Source organism: Thermobia domestica, chromosome 4 (assembly GCF_964235325.1).
Source record: "Thermobia domestica chromosome 4, izTheDome1.hap1.1, whole genome shotgun sequence".
Taxonomy (NCBI): Eukaryota; Metazoa; Arthropoda; class Insecta; order Zygentoma; family Lepismatidae; genus Thermobia; species Thermobia domestica.
In genome coordinates, this window is record NC_137457.1 from 227,499,977 (window position 1) to 227,522,948 (window position 22,972).

The 22,972-nt window shown below is 36.1% G+C and overlaps 1 protein-coding gene across 1 annotated transcript in view; it reads left to right on the forward strand.

Annotated features, from left to right (window-relative positions):
* Positions 1-22,972, forward strand: part of LOC145683884 (cubilin-like) — a 1,291,374-nt gene that overhangs the window by 1,142,560 nt on the left and 125,842 nt on the right. The window contains exon 66 of the mRNA XM_081755522.1: positions 10,859-11,024. Within this exon, the coding sequence (XP_081611648.1) occupies positions 10,859-11,024 (166 nt within the window). The remainder of the gene's footprint in view (positions 1-10,858; positions 11,025-22,972) is intronic.

A 22,972-nucleotide genomic window follows, 5' to 3' on the forward strand; every position in this document is an offset into this window, starting at 1 on the left:
TTTTTTGTTTTTAGTATAGGGTTCTGGTATTAAAATTATGTCTATATCTTCCTTCTCAGCGAGTTCTTTTATCTCGTCCATTACTGTAATTGACCCACCTGCGTTTATCTGCATAATTTTTATTCTTTCCTCCTTCATCGGTTCATCCATGCATGTGGTCAGGGGTCATATATTTTAACGTGGGTGTGTGGCCACTCCGCTTTGTGGTCAAATAAAATACGTCCATACAGTTTGGCAAATTCCCTATATACTTTCTCCAAGTCGAGGGTCTTCTTTCTCCTTTTGTAAACTGATTTCATGTGTTCAAGCAATTGTTCTGGGTCTGAGGTTATCCCGTTCGTTTCAAGTTCGATTTCGTCTACGTCTTCGAGTTGTGGGAAGGATATCGTTTTTCCTTTCTCAATATGGTGCCTAACCAAGAGTCTTAGAGCTGTTGTCAATAACTTGGTTTCCTCTAATCTTCCTAGGATCATTTGGGTTTCTATGCTATTGTATAAATTTGTAGGGTCCTGTGAGGCTGTATTTTCACTTTTTCTTGCTCTTGTTAGTAGCCTATCCATTTTGTCAGTTTCTCTCTATTCTGTTCTCTTCTCCATCTCTTTGATATTATCTTCCTTAATTTTGGTTTCTGGATGCTCTAAATCCTGTTTTTTCCTTCTTTCCCCATAAGCTACCGTTTCACTACTTTCTTTCTCATTGTATTCTAACGTTAATTTTGCTGTATTGAAGAGTTGTTTATCTGGTATTTTCATTTTTAAGGTTAGTTTCTTGGAATTTCTAATTACTTTATATATTATTTTTATGACTTCTTGCGGTTGTTTACCCCACAGACCCATTGACAGTGCTGGAGCTGTGATTTCTTTCCTAATTTTATCTTTACTTAATGTAACTGTTGCAATAAAAGTAGTACAAACGCCAGCGATTAGTGCGTTCTTAGCGCTCTGTAAAACAGTAAGTACTAATCTTAATGCTATAATAGTTTAGAAGTTATTAGCGAATAACTCGATTGGAGCTAAATTTATATTTATGGAATTTTACAATAATTATCCCATAATGGTAGTTATTTTGATTATTTAGTGCACTAAAAGAATGTCTGCTGTTTTAAAGACAAACATTTACTTTTATAGAATTACCAAGATCTGAAGGATCTGGTATTTAGTAGGCCTATCAGGAGACCTCCATGAGAACACTTTTAAATACGTTCTCATACAAGACAAAATTTATTTAAATAGAGATTAACTTATATATAAGTCTTCGTCCTAAGTGAATTCTCATTTCTCGGTGGTAACGACTTAAGCGAGTCGTCCTTCCGTCTTCTTTCGAATACCACCGCAAAATTTTGGGAAGTATTATATGTATCAGAGAAGTACTTTTTCTGTCTTCAAATACATAAACAACTAGGACGCCACACATCCTTGAAGACTATTTTGGAGTTGTTTATGCATTTGAAAGTGTCTACATTTCAACAATAAATTATGTTTATAGGTCTTTCAGTTCCTGTACATACTCTTACGAAAGTTTGTGGTTCTTTAATTTATAGAAAAAAATAATATTCCACAGATATTAACGTTAGTTAATACAGTAAGATAAACGTCAGATTTTAGTGCATCGTTAGTGCTTCCCGAAACGCCAAGCACTAAGGTTGACGTTATCATGGTTTAGATATTATATGTGAATAACTCACTCGGGACTAAATTTAAATTTATTGAATTTTACAATAATCGTCCCACAGAGTTGGGATAAATGTATCGTAAAAGATTAATGTATCGTTAGTGCTCAAAAAACACTAGGCACTAACGTTAGTGCTATCGTAGTTTAGTAGTCATTAATGAATAACTCAGGCATGACTGAATTTAAATTTATAGAATTTTACACTAATTTTTCGAATTATGCAGTGACTTCTGATCTATGAAAGCACTGATGTTACTTCTTGGTGTTTGGGAATCAATAACGATGCACTAATTTTAATGTCTGTTCGAACTTTGAGAGAACAATTATTGTAAAATTCGATAAATTTAAATTCAGTTCCGTCAGAGTTATTCATTAATAACTCCTAAGTTAAGATAACACTACCGTTAGTACTTAGTACCTTTTGAGCACTAAAGATGCACTAATCTCTGGTGTTTGTACTAATCCTTGAGGGACAATTATTGTGAAATTTGAAAAATTTAAATTTAGCCCCGCGCAAGTTATTCACTAATATCTCCTACACTTTATCACTAACGATAGTGCTTAATTTTTATGGAGCACAAAGAATACACTAACCACTAATATTTGTCTCGTTTTTGTGACAACTAGTGAAATTTATGTAAAAATTTAAAAATCTAAAGTTAGCCCCACCCAAGTTATTCATTAGTAACTCCTAAACTATCATAACACTAACGTTAGTGCGTAGTATTTTTTGGAGCAGTACCGGTGCACTAACCTTCAGTCATTGTCATGTATTTATGGAAATTTAATGTAAAATTCGATAAATTCAAATTCAGTCGTACCCGAGTTATTCATTAATAACTCCTAAACTATGATAACAGTAGCGTTAATGCTTTGTGTTTTACGAAGCACTAACGATACAATAATTTTTAGCGTTTGTTCTACGTTTGTTGGACAATTATTGTAAAATTCGACGAATTTAAATTTAACCTCGACTGAGTTATTCAGATATAATTCCTAAACTATCATAGCACTAACTTAGTGCTTGGTGTTTCGGGAAGCACTAATGATGTATTAAACCATGATGTTTATCCTTCCTTTGTGGGATAATAATTGTAAGTTTCGATAAATTTAAATTTAGTTCCAATCGAGTTATTTTCTAATAACTTCTAAACTATTATAGCACTAACTCTAGTGTTTAGTGCACTATTGTAGCACTAATCATGTGAAAATATTTAGTAGCTTTTGAGATGTGGATGGGGCTAAATTTAGACACGTGGATTTTTCATTTTGTAAAATTCCTACCAAATTTAAAAGCACTAATGGCGACATATAATGTAGTGGTTACTACTTTGTTACTGAGATTTATTGCAGAACTTCCTACATTAGACTTTCAACACTATAGACACTAGAAGATAAAACTTAGAGGGTGCTAACTACACGGTAGCCCCTTCCCACAAAAACATTCGCGATGGGCATTAATGTTCGGAGTCTATGCACTAGCAAGTAGTGACGAAGCACTATAAATTATAAATTTGGCGGTAATATTACAAAATGAAAAATACCCAATGTATTTCTTATGGGAGTTTCATGGCAAATATCTACACTAACAGAGAAGCACTAACGAAAGTATTAGTATTTTCTAGAAGCACTAGCGACAATCTATCTATTGCACTAAGTTTCACCCTTAGTGCTTTCTAGAAAGGAGCTAACTTGAAGTTAGGTCCCTCAAAAGTCTTTTGGTTCTAACATCCAAACTATTGAAGCACTAATGTTGTTTGTTGGTCTAGGAAGCACTAACGATTGCACTAGAAGAGATCATTACTGCTTTGAATTTGGAGGGAATTTATCCCAATGAAAAATTCTCCATGTACTTTAGGGGAGCTTCGTGACATATAATTGACTATATCTACACTAGTAGTATAGCACTAATGAAACTATTCGTGTTTGCTAAAAGCGCTAACGATGAACTATCGATTACAGTAAGATCCGTTGTTAGTACTTCCTGGAGGAGAGTTTCTGGTTGTAGCGTCCAAACTACTGAGGCATTAAAGTAGGGAGTTGGAGCTCTAGAACCACTAACGATTACACTAGTAGAGATCATTAGTGCTTTTGGATCTGGCAAGAATTTCAGTCAATGAAAAATTTTCTCTGACATATAATTCGTTAATAACTTTACGTGGATGAGAATACTAAAGTAGTGTTTTTAGTACTGACCAGTACTAACGAAGCACTAACGATTCACACCACTTTTGTATACTTTACACAATATTTACAAAACTGTCGAATCTGGCTTGACGTCAAGTGAATATCACCACTTTAATTCGCTAATAACTTTACATGGGTAACAGTACTAACGTTGCGCTTAGAGTACTAACCAGTACTAACGGAACACTGACGATTCACACCACTTTTGTATACTTTACACAATATTTACGAAACTGGCGAATCTGGCTTGACGGCAAGTGAATATCGCCACTTTAATTCGCTAATAACTTTACATGGGTAACAGTTACTATCGTTGTGCTTGGAGTACTAACCAGTACTAACGGAGCATTAAGGATTGACACCACTTTTGTAAACTTTGGACAATATCTACAAACGTTGCGATTCTGGCTTGACGTCAAGTGAATATTGCCACGTTACTTCGTTAATAACTTTACATGGGTGGGAGTACTAACGTTGTGCTTGGAGTACTAACCAGTACTAACGAAGCACTTACGATTGACACCACTTTTGTAAACTTTGGACAATATTTACAAAAGGGCGATTCTGGCTTGACGTCAAGTGAAAATCGTCACTTTAATTTGCTAATAACTTTACATGGATGAGTGTACTAACGTTGTGCTTCGAGTACTAACCAGTACTAACGAAGCGCTAACAAATAACACCACTACTGTAAGTTTTGGACAATATTTAGAAAAGTGGCGATTCTGGCTTGACGTCAACTGAATATCGTCATTTTAATTCGTTAATAATTTTATAGGAGTTTAAGTACTAACGTTGTACTTGGAGCACTAACCAGTACTAACGAAACGTTAAGGATTGACACCACTTTTGTATACTTTGGACAATATTTACGAAAGTGGCGATTTTGGCTTGACGTCAAGTGAATATCGCCACTTTAATTCGTTAATAACTTTACATGGGTGAGAGTTCTAAGGTAGTGTTTGGAGTACTAACCAGTACTTACGAAACGCTAAGGATTGACACCACTTTTGTATACTTTGCACAATATTTAGAAAAGTCGCGATTCTGGTTTGACGTCAAGCGAATATCGCCACTTTAATTCGTTAATAACTTTACAGAGACAAGAGTACTAACGTGCCTGCAGTACTAATCAGTAGTAACGTACTACTAATGATTAGTATATTTTTCATTTAGTTATTAGTTAGTGGCGATTTTGACTTGACAAACGGTACTGCGAAAGCAAAGATCAGGTAGAGAACGTCAATTTCTTTATTACTAATAATTCTAGTTAGATAATTATTGCGAGCCACTAATTTCATATTAGTAAGTTCCAACTCTTTGTAATAACACTGTCTCAACAGTAGAAAATAGGGGAGGGGGAAGTGTATACTTTGGAGAGCAGGATGAACAATTTGATATAGATCATGATTGAAATTTAGCTTCCCTCTGCAGCACTAAGTTTGTATGAGACGTTTGCATTGATACAAACTACAGAATTCCCTCCAGTAATTGGGATTTAAAATTCGTGGCGGATAGTTACCTACTTTCTGGCAACGTTAGCTATTTAAATAATTTTCTGAAAGTAATAAAAAATAAACTTTACTTTAAGATTCATTCAACAGAAACGATGGATTGAACCCCATGAACCAACTTTCCCGTGAATATATATACGTAAGTAACATATAGTATATACGTTCTAAAAAATACAACAGCCTTTCCCGTTCGTCTGTCTAGTGGCTAGCTCACGCACCATTGGATCACGTATCTCGGGTTTGATACCCGTTGGAAGAGTCTTGAAATTTCAACCCATCATTGAGGCTTTGGATTCCACTGAAGGCTTACGTCTCTTATAACATCGCTGCAAAAGGGGACGCTAAACTCTAAATCCATCAAACCAGCCAAGCTAATAAAGAACCGACGTAGTAATATCACAATAATTTAGACTACGTGAGTGATTTTCTAAGTGTCCAGATTAAGGTAATAAATATAAGTGGAATTAGGGCCTCGAACATTCCTAGTTCTTTTTCCTCGAAAATAAGCAGTATAATATATACATATGATGTCGGAAATAACTTCGTGAAGTGAATCCTCGGGCGAAAACATGAGAATCCCTATAGACCAACCTTGGTGCACAATTGCGTTATTTCAGAGATATCGTCCACAGAAAATTGGTCGCAACGGTACAAGAAAGCAATATTTTGGAGTTTTCCGAAAACGCCTTAAAGTTTTCTTGTATTTGACTATAGCATAATATGATTTATTTCCAGAAATTTGAGCGAGAATCTTTTAGTACGGTAATCCGTAACTTTCATTTTATGTTTTCGTGTAAGGATTAATTTCCCTAAGTTGTTTGATGTTTCCGAACACCCTGTGAAGATACATAGTGAGACCTCTAGCCACGAACTTCATACCTATTCCCCTGTGTGTGAACTAAAATTATTTTCTCATTGAAGTTCAAACAAATACGTATAATTAGAATTTGTATGTGCGGGTTGAACAAACAATTGATTTACACCAATAAAATAATATAAATGGTTCAGAACTAGAGTGAACTCAAATGATTCATATCTTTATTCACTTATATGCAAATTCAATTAGGTCGCTAAATTTCTGACTCTGTGAACTAACTTGGAGGAATGAAATATATCTTCTGTACTTTATACTGATTTCACTTGTGCAGGGTTTTTACTGATCCTTGTAAAGTGACTCCTAAAATATTCACAAGGACAGTACATGCAAGATCAGTACAATATATCTTTATGAGGTGTTCTCCGTGGATTAATCTGTGAAATTGTAAATTTTACAATCAGAGGTTCCAGGTTTGAGCCCAGTTAGAGGACAATTTCTCTCGGATTTGAACAAGTAGTGGTTTGTAACCCACTTTAAATTGTAGGTCCCGTCCTTCATAGCACCACTGTCACATAAGAACGAGCTAAAAAAAAAAAAAAGAACTTATTCATATCCTTATGTAATCTAAATAAAATAAAAGTGTTGTAGCCATGGTTCCTTCTTTTCTTAATGAATAAGTGAAATTTGAGGGTGCTAATTCGACTGAGCTGGGTCTCAATCTTAAGTAGTGACCGCAAACTGATCTACTCAAGACCAAAGGTCAACTAGCTCTTTTCGCTCATAATCACAGCTTTCATTACAAAAATATAAACGTTTAGGAATTTTACTGGAGATTATATTTATATAACTTAATTGCTTGTCACAAAATACCATGATGGAATTTTTAAACTTTCCGCTTTATCTTAACTTAGGCTCTAACTTAATTTATCTTATTCCCTTATCTATTTATTAACTGTAACTGTGTGAATCAAATAACCTCTCCGATGTTTAAGAATTCTTATTCCTTATTACAAATCTAAAGTAGGTGTAACTTAATATAAATAATCCTATATGTTAGTTTACTGAACTCAATCACTTGCTCAGGCGCCCTGCTTGGTTAGGCTTATTCAATCTTGAATAGTGCTGAATGGGCAGACTAGTAATTTGTGCTCTACTGGTAAACCATTAGTAAAACTAATTTACGTATGACCTCGAGTTTGGCTTATTTTATTGTTTAAAAAATAGAGGCGACGATTATCCACTAAATAAAGAAAATAGTTCAAAAATAAGTAGCAGTGCCAAGTGTACAGCAGACAAAGAAGTTTGGTATCTGGGGTACAATATTTTCACATTTAATATTGAAACTGGAAATTGTAGTAGTTTTCTGCCACTTCGGGTGTCAGTAGAGAGATTAAACTAGAGACAAAATATATTCTTGGGACACCTAATTGATTGCAGTTAACCGCTTGTTCTTATCTTTTACAGTTTGTGTTCTATAGACATCAACTTTAAAACCTGAAACAGTTGATTTCCACCTCTTTTGGTTTGAATAGAGGTTTAGGACAGAAGATAGTAGTTATTTTGAGACCACTGAATAGAAAGCAAAAAATCGCTTCTCAATTTTACCATTCCTGTTCTATGGAGATCACTATTGAAACCGGAAGTTATTAATTTCTACGACTTCAGGTTTCAATTGAAGATCAAAAGAGGAGATTGAAGGTACACTTGAGACGTTTGAGAGCTGGTCGATTGAAGGAAACCGTTTTCATCTATCTTTCTTCCGATTTTTGCTCTATGTAGATCAATATTTATTGAAACCAGAAATTATAGTTGATTTCAAACATTTTCGGTTTTAGTAGGGTTAATAATAGAGATTTAATATGTTCTTACGAAGCAGAAGGCCGATTCCCACTACATATTACCGTTTTCGATCTATGGTAATCAACGATCACTCCAGAAATAGTTTATTGATACCACTTCCGGTTTGAGTAGGTGGTTTTAATAACAAATTCATTTCCTAACTCTTAACTATATTTTGACCCAATTTTGTGATGATCCATCAGTTTTTGAGTTTTTATTTTTCTTTCCTTTTTTCACACACATGCACACATGGGTTTGGTAAATATAAAAGGGAGTAAGTAAACCAAATTCTAGTTATTTAAAAACCAAACAAGAAAACCTTGGTTTTGCCACCCCTGCATACAATTAATCCGTTCTGACAACAGAAACATCGCACTGTCTGTTTTCTATGATAAGTAATATAAAATGAAATGAATCCTAGACACGAGTTTCGCTTTTCAAATTGCCACAGTGCATTCCTCCCCAGCATGTGTTCTTTAAAGAATGTTACCCGCAGTAATTTATGAAATATGAAAGTGGTCTTTTGATCCTTTAAGTGAAGTAGTGATTCCGTCATTACGGAAGTAATTATTACAATTAATCTAAGTCATTAAGTTTAAAATTGGGGTAACCATCTCCTTTGCATTGCTCTATGGCATTCGCATAAAAAATTGCAAGTTTTTAAGTGCAGTATTTTGTAAGATATTTATGAATTAAATTTTACAGGTTACCTTATGGCGATTCTGAAGCCTCTGGTGATGGGTAGACATCTCCTCTGAATACTTCAATATTAGCAAAAATATAAAGCAGAGTGGGAAATAAGGAACCTTTCAAGGGTTGAATTACGAAAAATGTGAAAGGCTGTTTTCACAACATCATGGGCTATCAACTGTGATCTGGGATTATAACAGGGCCAACAAGAAGGGATGTCTGACGTTCCGTACTACATATGTACAAACATTCGTTGGGACGGTGTAGCCCCTACTTCGGTACTAGTGTCACCAACCACAGTCACTCTTACATCCTTAATTAAATTGTCATAGAGATGCATCGAAAAAAGCGTTGACACGTGAGTGGTGGCAACGTCACTGTGAGCTGCCAAAGACTTTCTCTTGCTGACTCCCCTATAGCTGACTGTATTGCCAGTACTCGACGTGTTACCGTCCTTCGTTCCGTTACTCCCATATGCGAAGAGTGCGTGACGTGTTCCCTTTTGTCCATATACCGCTACTTATGATACGATGCGGAGGGCCCACTAAACAATTCACCATCCAGAGCCCACCGGGAAATTTCCCGGCTTTCCGCCTGGTTAGTACCTCCCTGCATTGAAAGTACACGCGCTGGCGTGATCTTATCTTATTTTAAATTTCATTCATTTGAATTTCGTCCCCTCAAACCAGTTTTACGCAGAAAAGAACAGTTACGTGTTCGCATATTTTATGTCCACTATATGGGTGTGAAATTTCTTTAATTTATGGATGCACATTTTGGGGATACGCTAAAGATTGACGTAAAATGTCACTTTCGTCTGAGAACATGTTTGGGAGGATTTTCTACCCACTTAAACCATTTTCCCACAAGAAAGAAAGCACATGTGTTCACTCATTCCATTCAGTCACGTCTAATATTTGAGTATGACGTTTCATTTCAATTGTTCATGTCTTTTTGGTCATTTGAGCATTGGTTAGAAACAATTTTAGATGGAACATTTTCTCCCTGGAATCCTTTTTCAGCAGAGAACAAAAAAATCGTATTCGGTCATTTCAAGTCCTCTTTCTACCTACAAAATTTCATAAAAATCGGAAATCAACACTGTGAATGCTCCTTGTTGGAATCTAATTCTACATAATTGATTTACAAACGTGTCCACGTATAGATGTAGTCTCAAAGAGGACAAAATAATTTGATGCTACACAAATCGTAGTATTTGGGATGATTGTTAACTCGCGTTGAACTGTATGCAGATTGCGGAAAATTTAGTTTCAATGACTCCAGGTAAAGAGACAGTAATCTAACAGAAATTTTCGAACATACTAGACAGGTCTTAAGGATATGGGCAGTACGGATAGCATACAGGTTAGATTTTCTGATTAGCAGACACATACTGTCCAAATGTTGAATCTTTTGATTGGCTATTCTGTCTGATTTTCTTGAAAGATGTTATTTAATTCTACCAGTGGACGATGGAGTATGGCTTTAATTTATAAACCGTGTACAAATTTCTTCCAACTCCTATCCGAATTCAATACTGATTGATAGCTTTGGGTTGTCGTATGTTATATTGGAATTGGTTACCTAAACAATAAACTCTTCTAATTTAATTTGATCTTGTGTCATACTTTCTATTTTGTTTCAATTGCCTTGAAATTGAAGTTATCAAAGGTTATTAAAGTAGTTGACGTCTAATTTACAAATAAATTACTAAAACAGATGGAAATATCTAGAAAGTTTTATTCTTTATTATAGTAGTACCTATACTATTATCCGTTCAAAATTATCCAAGCTTTCACCATATGATTACTAAAAATGAATGCCCTTATTTACCACACTAGGATAAGTTTTCTGCGTAGCAATATCACTTCCAATACACAGTACTAAATATAATATCTGCATTTTCCTTCACTAAGGTTTCGACCATTGATTTATAAGAGGAATGATAAAGGAAACGTTTGTTTCATTAATCCTGAAAATCTTGAAAATGTAAAATAGAAACATTTTAGCAGAGAATACACACCAACTACACCAACCACTTTTTATCTTGGGACTACGCTGATTGGTGAATTACTGTATGATACATGTACTTCTTTGTTGACTATGTGTTGTAGTGTAATTATTGTACTATATTTAACAGGTTTATGATGGCATAGATCAGAGTGCTCCACTACTACAAAGACTATGTGGTTACTATTATCCAAATCCAATATTTTCAACTGGAAATCAAATGATGCTTCATAGTTGGACAGTGGGTGATTCGTTGCATATGGTATACGACATAACATATACAACAACTGACAAAGGTAAACAAATATTGATAGGACCCTTCCTTCTCTTAGAGGTTACCATCCAAACTATATGCTTCTTTATTTCCTTTTACTTCCTAGAAGAACTTCAGTTGCTTTATGATAATGCGGTTTCTTTAAACAAGGTTATTTTGGTCTAGTTTCAGGATATGCAACTTGATAAAAAATTGGAGCCGCGGTGGCTCAGTGCAAGTGTGTTCACCTCTGGTTCATAGGGACCCTAGTTCGATCCCAGCTCGCGTCATGTGAAATTTCTGGTGGACAAACACCGTGTGCGTGTTTTTCCTCGCCGTTCTCCCGTTTCCTCCTACTTTCCATATTTCACTCATTTCTCGTTATCACCGTCTCCTTTAGCATAGCCGGCACAATCGTGGGACGTAATACTCGAAGATATTCATTTTTTGATGAAAAAATAAAACTTTTTTATTTCTAACATTTTATGAATTATTTCTGTCTACTACTAATTTATTATTTCAGTAGATTGTACTTTTAAGCTCATTCACTTGCTTGTATCATCATCCACCAGCTTTACTAGGAAAAAGTATAACCTCGGAACTTTTAAATAAAAGTACTATCTTAGATAACAGACAATGTGATAAGAAACTTAACTGAACACTGATATTATAATTATTTACATCTAATATTCTCCTCAATGAGATAACAATGTTAAATATTTCTAATTTTTCTCAATTTCTATTATAAATACCTAACGTACATAGAAGGCCAGTCTAAGGAAGTGCGGGGACCAAACCGAACACTTAAAATATGTATATGAGCTGCGTGGGCTATTCAGACAGTTTTGAAAATCCTGGTTACACTATTGAACAATAATAGCCGTGGGATTTTAAGTAACACAGTTGTATTCAATGAACTTTGGCATATACCGGTAAAGCATTTATCATTGCAAGTTAAAACCTTCACAGTCTGAATAAACCAGGCTTGTGAGTTCAATTTAGTTACAGTAGCTGGTGGTTAAAATATGGAATTCTCTAAAGCAAACTGTCGATTTTGCATTTACAGACAATAAAAATTAGGTAAAAGAGCTAAGAAAATCCATTGCCAAATGACTTGGATTATTGGAGCAGAAGAGATAAAGTAGAAAAATGATCACGAAGCGATTAACAAGAGAATGATAATTTACATTGTGAAATAGGCCTAGTGTAAGAAAATCGTCATAATCCGTCATAAACCATGGAAGTATTAAGTGTGTAAGTTGGTATGTTGGTTGCCTTGATACAATACTCACATATCACCATTTACACACGAGACATCCATGAAAAATGGGTTTTTAATCTCCCACAAAAGAGATTAACAAAGAATTGCGAGGAAAAATTGCTCACTATGTTTCAGCGAATTGTCCGATTGAGAGCCATAAGCACAGGAATGAAAATTGGTTTTACTGTTCTTCATCTTCTCAAGTCGGTAGTCTTTTGATTGGTTTAAGACAACTTTTCATTCTCTCTTATAGTGAGCAATAAGTTTCATTTTCTTGTATTTTCTCTTCCTTATATTATCCGGAACAAAGCCCAAAACTGCGTATGTTTGATTAAAAAGGACCAATGACCAGTTGTTCTTCAATAAGATTTCGAAAGCAACTTATCAAAATTCTCTTTAACTACGAACGACTTACCAAATGTAGTTGACTGTATACAAGATGGTCGGGCAACGAATTGAAGTATTATGGTACTTTTGTGCTGGGCACTCTGTTCAAAGGACTGATAAAAAGATTTCCAAAGACATTCACTCGGAGGGCGCTGGTATTGTGTGACCATACACTGCTTACAATGCATGTCCACTTCGGCAGAAACTGAAGGTTTTTAAACATCTATCTTACAGTCTTTATTTTACACCATGTGATGTCTGATTGTTTTCTTGACTGACGTGTCATCTCTAAAAATGTTAAAACTTTTGAAATAATTTGCTTACGCTATAAATTCAGCTCTGCTAGCAAAAAATCAGTCGGAGTACCATGTTGGCTTTGACAAATTATTCTAGTGTCTCCAAAGAATATAGAAATGTGATGAATAGCACCTGGAAGGATTGTAAAAGTAAATATTTAAGTAGAGTTCTTTATATATGGATTTCTTGCTGCAAAACATGAATAACACTAGTAACAAACCAAAAGGTGTAAACTACCTTTTAATATATGATGTACGCTGAAAAGTATTGAGTCTTTGATGCAAAATCGAGAATGTATTTGTTGTGATTTGAAAATAATATTAGCAATAATAACCTCAATAAATAATAACTTTAATAACCTAAAAATAAAATAATAACCTCATATGCACCGCCTCATTCGATGAACTTTTACAATTTTTCCGGCAACATCTTAAACGCGCCGCTGTAGAATTTCCGTGGTTTCTGGTCAACATTTGTGATATCTATTTTCCACAAATTCCTTTTGAAACTACTTAATATCATACAGGTGTTTCTGGACAGACTAAAACCAATGATATTCCGACGGTGGTCCGTGATATAAGGTGCATGCTTTAAAATCTCCTCAACTTCTGACAAGTCGTTAAAGGTGTATACGGTTTTGGATTGTCAGAGTGGTATACAACACCCTTTGTGTTGAATGCTTCGGGTCAATTATTCTGAATTAAAAGGTGCATTATATATCAGTAGTATACCGGTACTAAACTGGCCGAAACTTTTGGCTGCTGCTTTTGATAACGCGTTCTTCTGATAAACAACACGCATTTATTAACGGGGTTATGCATAGTTTGCTACGTTATGGAAATAAAAATTTTAAAATGTGGCGCAGTTTTGCGATATGATTACCCATCTTCACGACGAAATGTCTTACGTCTGATTAGAATAATTTCACCACTTTCTGCACATCTACCGGCTTCAACTGTCAGCTGTCAAGCGAGCGACGTTAGGCTTGACCCGATGTGACTCATATACCCTCAGGATTGGAACACTAATGACATTCCGTGCGCAAAGAACTTGATAGTTTTTAGACTATCTGATAAAACTATTTTAAGACCGTAGTTAGAGAGGCTGATACCCTAGCCACCACCTTTGAATTCCACTGAAACTTCTAGTTATTTGTCGATTTCTCCTCATTTTTTTATTAAAAACTTAGCTTTCTGGGTAGCCACCTGTAACTAGAAGAATGGTTGAAAACATTAATTCGTCTTAACTATTACGCTCACACTATGGATATACGATCATATTTCAACTATCGTTTTATGAACATTTTATGCTACACTGTACAGTAATTTTTCCAAAATCAGTTATTTCATAGTCTATATCTTGCATAATTTTTATCTCTATAGTCTCTGCTATTCTTTTGAAACATGAAGTGCGGTGCTACACATACACGCACACACACACACACACACACATATATATATATATATATATAATATGTGTATAGTAGTATCCGACACCCCCAAAACATACGTTTTTCATATTAGGTGCATTGTGCTGCGTGGTCAGGTGATTGAGTGTCACTTGTGTCAGAAATCTGTACTTGAGATTTCTACACTCCTAAACATCCCTAGGTCCACTGTGTCTGATGTGATTGTGAAGTGGAAACGTGAAGGGACAAGTACAGTACAAAAGCGTAGAAGCCGACCTTGTCTGTTGACTGACAGAGACAGCCGATAGTTGAACAGGGTAGTAAAGTGTAATAGGCAGACATCTATCCAGACTATCACACAGGAATTCCAAACTGCATCAGGATCCAATCCAAGTACTATGACAGTTAGGCGTGAGGTGAGAAAACTTGGATTGCATGGTCGAGCGGCTGCTCATAAGCCACACACAACGCAGGTAAATGCCAAACGACGCCTCGTTTGGTATAAGGAGCGTAAACATTGGACGACTGAACAGTACAAAAACGTTGTGTGGAGTGACGAATCATGGTACACAATGTAGCGATTCGATGGCAGGGTGTGGGCATGGCGAATGCCTGGTCAACGTCATCTGTCAGCGTGTGAAGTGCCAACAGCAAAATTCGGAGATGGTTGTGTTATAGTGTGGTAGTTTTTTTCATGGAGGGGGCTTGCACCCGTTGTTGTTCTGCGTGACACTCTCACAGCGTAGCCCTACATTGATGTTTTAAGCACTTTGCTTCCCACTGTTGAAGAGCAATTCGGGGATGGCGATTGCATCTTTGAACACTATCGAGCACATGTTCATACTGCACGGCCTGTGGGAGAGTGGTTACACGACCATAACATCCCTGTAATGGGCTTGCACAGAGTCCTGACGTGAATCCTGTAGAACACCTTTGGGATATTTTGGAACGCCAACTTCGTATAAGGCCTCACCGACCTACATCGATACCACTCCTCAGTTCAGCACTCCGTGAAGAATGGGCTGCCATTCCCCAAGAAACCTTCCAACACCTTATTGAAAGTATACGTACGAGAGTGAAAGCTGTTATCAAGGCTAAGGGTGGGCCAACACCATATTGAATTTCAGCAGTACCGCTGGAGGGTGCCACGAACTTGTAAGTCATTTTCAGCCAGGTGTCCGGATAGTTTTGATCACATAGTATATATATATATATATATATATATATATATATAGATAGAGAGAGAGAGAGAGAGAGAGGTGTAACAAAAATGCATTACCACAAGTGACGAGGTGGTTGCGGACATTCAAGTAACTAACAATGTTCCTATAAACATGTGTTCGAATATCGAGTCCCTCCAATGGCTCACTATGGGAAAGTGAATGGAAATGTTAAATATTACAAGAATAGTACAATCAAGCGGAATTATGCTTGTGCAAATACACTTGCACTAGCATAGAGAATGAAACTACTGAACATTTCAAGTTATTGGGTTGTCAGTGTTGCCAACCTGATACAAAGTGCTATGTTTTCAAATAGCTATACGCCCACACGTTAGGATATGAGTGCTGACAGCAAAACGTACCTAAAAGTTATTTTCATGTGCATTCATTTCTAACGACACAATAACACTTTCATGCAAGAGTTGTGATCTATGAACCGTTGTTTCCTACTATGCGCCGTTAATTTACTTCACACTTGGACGCCTTGTGTTTTGAAAACGAAGCGGAATCTGCCTCGTGTTTAGAAACGTTTTGATGTCAGCACTCATATGCTAACGTGTGAGCGTCTGGTACTATTTGAAAATAAAACACTTTGTACCACGTTGGCAACAATGACAAACCAATAACCTTAAATGTTGATTAGTTTCATTCTCTATGTTATTGTAAATGTATTTTCACAGGCATAATTCCGCTTGATTGTATTATTCATGTAATATTGAACATTTCCATTTACTTGCCCATAGCGAGCCTTTGGAGGGACTCAAACAATTTGAACACCTTGTATCTCGAAAACGAAGTGGCATCGGACACATGTTTATAGGAACAGTTTTACTTATTTGGATGTCCGCAATCACCTCTTCACTTTTTTTACTTTTGGGCATGTATTAGTTACAACCCATCTATCTATTTATCTATCTATCTATCTATCTATATATATATATAGGGCCTTTTCATCTCAAATGGGGCAAAATCATGAAAAAATTGTCAGGTGACCATTAGCAATATCGTTCAAAAAAATATATGTGAAAGGCCCATGTGTGCAATAAACATTTCCAAGATATTTCAGAAAAATGCCCAATGGGGCAAGTGATATCCACATTCCAAAATGGCGCCGTGCACAGAAAATGACACCAATGAAAATACAAGAAATCAGCCATAACTCAGGGACCGTTACTGATACAACAATGATTCTTGCACTGTTGCATAGGTAATTTAATTTACATTTACTTGTAGTAAGCACGTTGCTCTACAGCGAAAGACGTTGTGTGAATTAAGAAAAATGGCGGAAAAAAGGCAATTTTCAAAAATCAATAACTCAAAAACCCCACCCTCATTTTTTTAAAACTTCGCAGAAATATCCAGAAAAGGGTACACTTTGAAATAAAGACCTAAAAATTGGTAGTATTTTGATAGTATTTTTACTATAGGTTATAATGGAATATGATAGCACACGGTCTGCTGCAAAACAGTACGCACGCAAACTACAACCTAGATAAGTGTGCACATATTTGGGAACACGGGACGACCTCCAACTGAAGATAAAAAAGTGTGTACTGTGCTCACCAATGTAATTGAACTTTCCAAACGCAGAATGCTGCCTCAACCTGCTGTAAGTCTATTGTGTGCCAGTCGCTGATGGTACTTGTGTTTTTCAGCACTGAATCCAGCAAGGGTGACAAGTGAGGCAATTTGATAAAATAATAGGTTCTGAGAGAGTTGAATTTGTGATCGTTAATTACTTTTTCTTTTTGTTTCAGTGACGGAAACACCCAACATCTAACTGCGGAAATACTATTGTCCGTGATTACTGATAGTGAACTGAATTGCGTGTACTGTCCAGCATGTACAAAAGTGCATTCAGTGGTGATAGGGTATATTGCTCAGACTTTGAAAACCGCCACAAATCAAAAATATACAAGAAAGATGAAAAGACATCCAAGAAAGTAGGTGATATGTCTTCAACCCTACAGAAAATATTTCCAGCTGTTACAGTTAGTGCTTCTGATCCTGTATGTCTCAACTGCTACAAGAGATATACATCACTTGTTAATAAATATGACCCACATGAAGAAGACAGTGAGTATGAACCAATGGAAGGAGATGTATCTAATCTGAACAAAAGTGTGTCAAGCTTAAATATGCCAAATACTGTTTTGCCTCTAAAACATCCATCAGCTGTAAGACCAGATCAGCGACATTCATATACCAAGAGGAAAATACAGCAAATTAGTAATGCCACAAACCAGATTAGTGAAGCAATTGCAAATGTATATGCTGTTCCGCTAAAGAAGTAAAAGATAGAAAACAAGAAATGTACAACATGTGTATCCTAGGAACAAAATATTAGTATTTCATATGAAAAAGCAGGACTGAACAAAAACAGGGGTCTTCAGTGGCAACTGATATCGTTAGTCCCTGATATATATACCAAGCAGGACCTGTTGTCAATCATACCATCTGTCACGAAGCACATGGTAGACAAATCGCGGACACTAAAAAATAGGTAGTGGTATATGGGTTGAATCTGACCCACATTGTGGTCACCCAGTTTCAGAAACAGACATCAATACTTGTCGGACATATTATTTGGATGATGACAAAGGATGTACTTACCAGAGTCCAAATAAAGGTGGTGTTATATTTGTCACGGAGAATAATGTCCGAATACAGAAAGTGAAGAGGTTCATGACATGTTCTGTGAAGGAAGCATACTCCATGATGAAACAACAGCATCCAAAGGTGAAAGTAGGTCTCACAAAATTTTATTCTCTTCGACCGAAATGGGTTAAGATTCAACCTAGCCGTGAAGTGTGTGGCTGCGTATATTGTTGCAATGTGGATCTCCTACGCACCTGCCTGCAAAATTTGCTGGGGTGTCCCATTCACGTGGATGAGTTGTACAAATTGTGTATATGTCAGGAACCTACACAGACATGCTGGTTCCAAGAATGTTGTTCCTGTCCAGGTGCCGAGGGACTAACAATTGAATCATTACACTTGGAAGATTGGGAAGATAAAGAAGTCAGTTTTAGTACTTGGGATCAAGGTTTGTTGGTAAGAAAGACAGTGCCCATTGACAATTATATAGAAGAAATACAAAAGTGGGTGACAAAAGGTGTTTACCATAAATACCTTTTACATAGAGAAGCAATTGGAAAGGAGAAACAGACTGCATTTAAGTTACATATTGCTTTCCACTTTGATTTTGCGGAAAATTGGTTCCTTGTCCTTTCTTAATGAAATACAATCATTTCATTGGCACAACGTCCAAATTTCAATATTTACCTGCGTTGTTTATACACAGAAAGGAGTCAAAAGTTATGCTGTGATTTCGGAAGATCCTTCACATGACAGTGCTCATGCTTTACTTGCAATCCACAAGGTACGGGAACATCTACATCAAGATGGTATCGAATGGCAGACTGTCACTTATATTTCAGATGGAGCGGCATCGCATTTTAAAAACAGGTATCAGCTATTTGAGTTCGGAACAAATATGAATGCGCTTCAACGTAAATGATTATTCAGTGCAACAGGACATAGGAAAGGGTCATGTGATGGTATTGGTGGGCTGGTGAAACATTTTGCATCAACACACAACTTGCGAAATAAGGACAGTTTCATTCAAGATTCTATAACATTTATTGATAAAGTCGGTAGATATGTGCCTAATATTACTTTACTTCATCTGCTACTTGAGGAACTTGCTGACCTTAGGCCTAGAAAACAAAATGAATGGACCCCGATGGAATTCAATCCCACCACGTTTGGGTTGCAAGCCCCAGTAGTGTAACTATGGTAAGATACGCGAATCACATAGGTCAAGCTATTTTCTTCCAAGTGTGTTCCCAACTAAAGTCGTTCCGTGTCGGTGACTTCTCTCAGAATGAATTTATTGCTTGTGTTTACGATGACAATTGGTGGGTCGGGATGGTGATGAAACATGATGATGATGATGTTACTGTCAATTTCATGCATCCATATGGTCCAGCAAGTGGATTTCGATGGCCACAACATTATGATAGATGCCGAGTGCCTGTGAAGAATGTCCTCTTTAAAATGACTCCTTCCCCTGTTCCTGTCATAAATACAGGTCGGTTGCATAGATTTCAGCCAACAGACTTACAGCAGGTTGAAGCAGCATTCTGCATTTGGAAAGGAGTTTAATTACATTGGTGAACACAGTACACATTTTTATCTTCCATGGATGACGTCTCTTGTTCCCAAATATGTGCACACTTCGATAGGTTGTAGTTTGCGTGCATACCGTTTTGCTGCAGATCGTGTGCTATCATATTCCATTATGGTCCGTAGTAAAAATACTACCATTTTTTACGTTTTTATTTCGAAGTGTGCTCTTTCCTGGATATTTCTGCGAAGTTTCAAAAAAATTGAGGGTGTTTTGTGTTATTGATTTTTGAAAATTGCCTTTTTCCCGCCATTTTTCTTAATTCCCACAATGCCTTTCGCTGTAGATCAACGTGATTATTACAAGTAGATGTTGATTTAATTACCTTTGCAACAGTGCAAGAATCATTGCTGTATCAGTAACGGTTCCTGAGTTATGGTTGATTTCTTGTATTTTCATTGGTGTCACGGCGCCATCTTGGAATGTGGATATCACTGGCCCTATTGCGTATTTTTCTGTAATATTTTGGAAATGTTCATTGCACATATGGGCCTTTCACATATATTTTTTCAACGATATTGCTAATGGTCACCTGACACCCCTTTGCCTGATTTGAGATGAAATGCACCTATATATACATATATATATATATATATATATATATATATATATATATATATATATTACAATGTGTTGTACTTAAGCCGTGAGTACGCTACTAGGCTCAATATGGAACCATTCAGACCAATCAGCTTAAGGTCGGACCTGCGTGTAAAACTATTATAACGCAATGTTAACCTATGTGAATACAGTTGTGTGTTCTTAATGTGTAGTCCAGGTATTCTAAAACCAAATATACAGGACGTCATTTTTAAAACTACACATTTAGCATATATGGTAGCTGTGTTGGACTTGGGCAGCATGCTGCCCCATACGATAACATGTTTTTCTCTCCTTCTTGGTCTAAAAAGAGTACATTTTAAAAACCATGATTTTAAGAACAGTAACCAATCATAATTTTAATCATAACACTATAAATGAAATATACAATTCATTTAATTGTAATAATAATCATAATAATCCGAGCTCGTGTTTTATATTATTATCAGGGGCGTCATTTCAGACTTTGCTTGGGGGGGGCAAGAGCACCACCGACATAAGACTTTCACGTTTTGTACTAGTATATTAGTAGGCAATCTATTAAAGTATATGTATTCTTCAAACTCTTGGGGGGGGGGGCAATTGCCCCCTCCTGCCCCCCCTAAATGACGCCCCTGATTATTATGTTCATTAATTCACGTGTATAAATATTTCGTGTAAATTTTTCTATGGTTACGATTCGCGTGGAAAAACCTGAGTTTTCGACGGATCTTTACGTATTGATTCCACACTTTCAGCTTACGTTGAAGCTGGATTACACCATGAAGGAACAGCGCTGATTTGAAATTCATTCTTTTTTTAATGGAATTCTTTATATATGTTCTCGCGTGTAATAAAATTAAAGGTTACTGGGTTTATTAATTAAAAAATACTTACCAAGACTTCGTTATAGGTAGTTTTACAGAATGTGTTATCGTGCTTCACGTTTCCTTCCCCTGTTTTTAAATGTTGAAGCAAATATCCATTTAGTTGTATGATATTGCATTTTCTTGGATATAGCTTCCGATACTTGACATCTAATATTTTTCTGTAATATATTGCGAGGTGAAACATTTGGGCCTTGTTAATTTGTAACTAATATATTACTTATTAGCGATCACTGCACCACTATAATGTGAATACCATACAAGATGATACCATGAAGCACTAAAATATTTTAACATTTCACTGCACACAAAAGCCTACAGCAAAATTAGCCTGGGCAGATTCTCTCTAACAAAAAATATCAAATTGACCATGGAGCAGAAAGCACGTTGTAGAAACAAAATCGTTTTATAAGGTGCTGTAAAAACTAAAATTAATTTAATTATTTTGTAGTTATGAGAATATATTAATATGCAAATTTATTAATGTCGGCAATAATAGGCTTTTCAAACTTGAGTGAAGGTCATGTCAAAAACGCAATTCAAAATAGACTTACACAAATCTAGAACTGACCTTGTTTGTTGCACTGTGTTGTACTATATTTAACACTGTCTATGTGTATATAAACTAACACAACGTTAACATGAATTATGTATTTACTATGCAAAGAAACAGGTCAAATTTTACATTTTACTAACACAATAAAATTTCACATTTCAGAAATATATATTTATCTAATATAAACAAAATAGTTTGTCTGCCGGTCTGTGTGCGGCCTGGGTACCAGACGAGTGGACCGAGAGTTCACGGGTACCTTGGTTCAGGCCCCAGACCAAGAAGAAGCGTTTTTTTAATTCGAACCAGAGGTCTTAGGGGGTGGGTTTACCGGGACATGTAAAAGTAGTAGAAAATGACCGATATTAATGTCAAACTCATAGTTTTCGCGGTCGCTGACATCAGTGGTGAAGCTAAGATCAAATTAATTGCAAAAATCACTCCACTCTGCTGCTGGCCGAGGGCCGCTGGCGGGGAGGGGGTAAACCGAGACGTAAAAGTAATCCAAAATTACCGATATTAGTGTAAAATTCACAGTCTTTGCGGCCGCTTAGATGAATGGTGATACTTCCACTAGCGTTGACTTCCAAATACAGTCCCCATGCGAAAAATAGGTATTTCAGCTAGTTTTAAATAATATTTATTTCACATATTTTGCTATAATTTATCCATTTGTTCCCGCCTCTAAAACTTGCTGCTCCGTGCAACCACACCTGTTACACATACGCGAGAGCTTTCTTATATAGTAGAACAAAATATTATTTACAGCTGGGAACGCGTCTCTCACTTACATTACCACATCTCACTTCTTAATATAATTAACTGAAACATTATACTGCAAATCGTTTTTCTTTTGTTAGTGTCCAGAATGGTCAGAACTCAGAGAATGTTTAATACTTTCTAATAATTTGAATCAGGTTTGAAGGATAACTCTGCTTTCAATAAGAGTATTCTTGCTTAAATTTGTAGATTCAGATAGTTGACATTCCCTCAGGTTTCGCTTTCAGATTTTTCCTGTTGCGTTTTACTGTTATTGCTTTCCAAAGTCATTTCCTTGTAATATGTTTCATATTTTCTTATTTACGTATTGATTTAATTGTTTTTCTAGCTTTTCCAGAACTCAATTCATTTTTTGTTGGTATTTTTTTCTTTGTATCTTATTCCGCCAAACTTATTCTTGATGAGTACTTTACTCGATGTCTCGTCC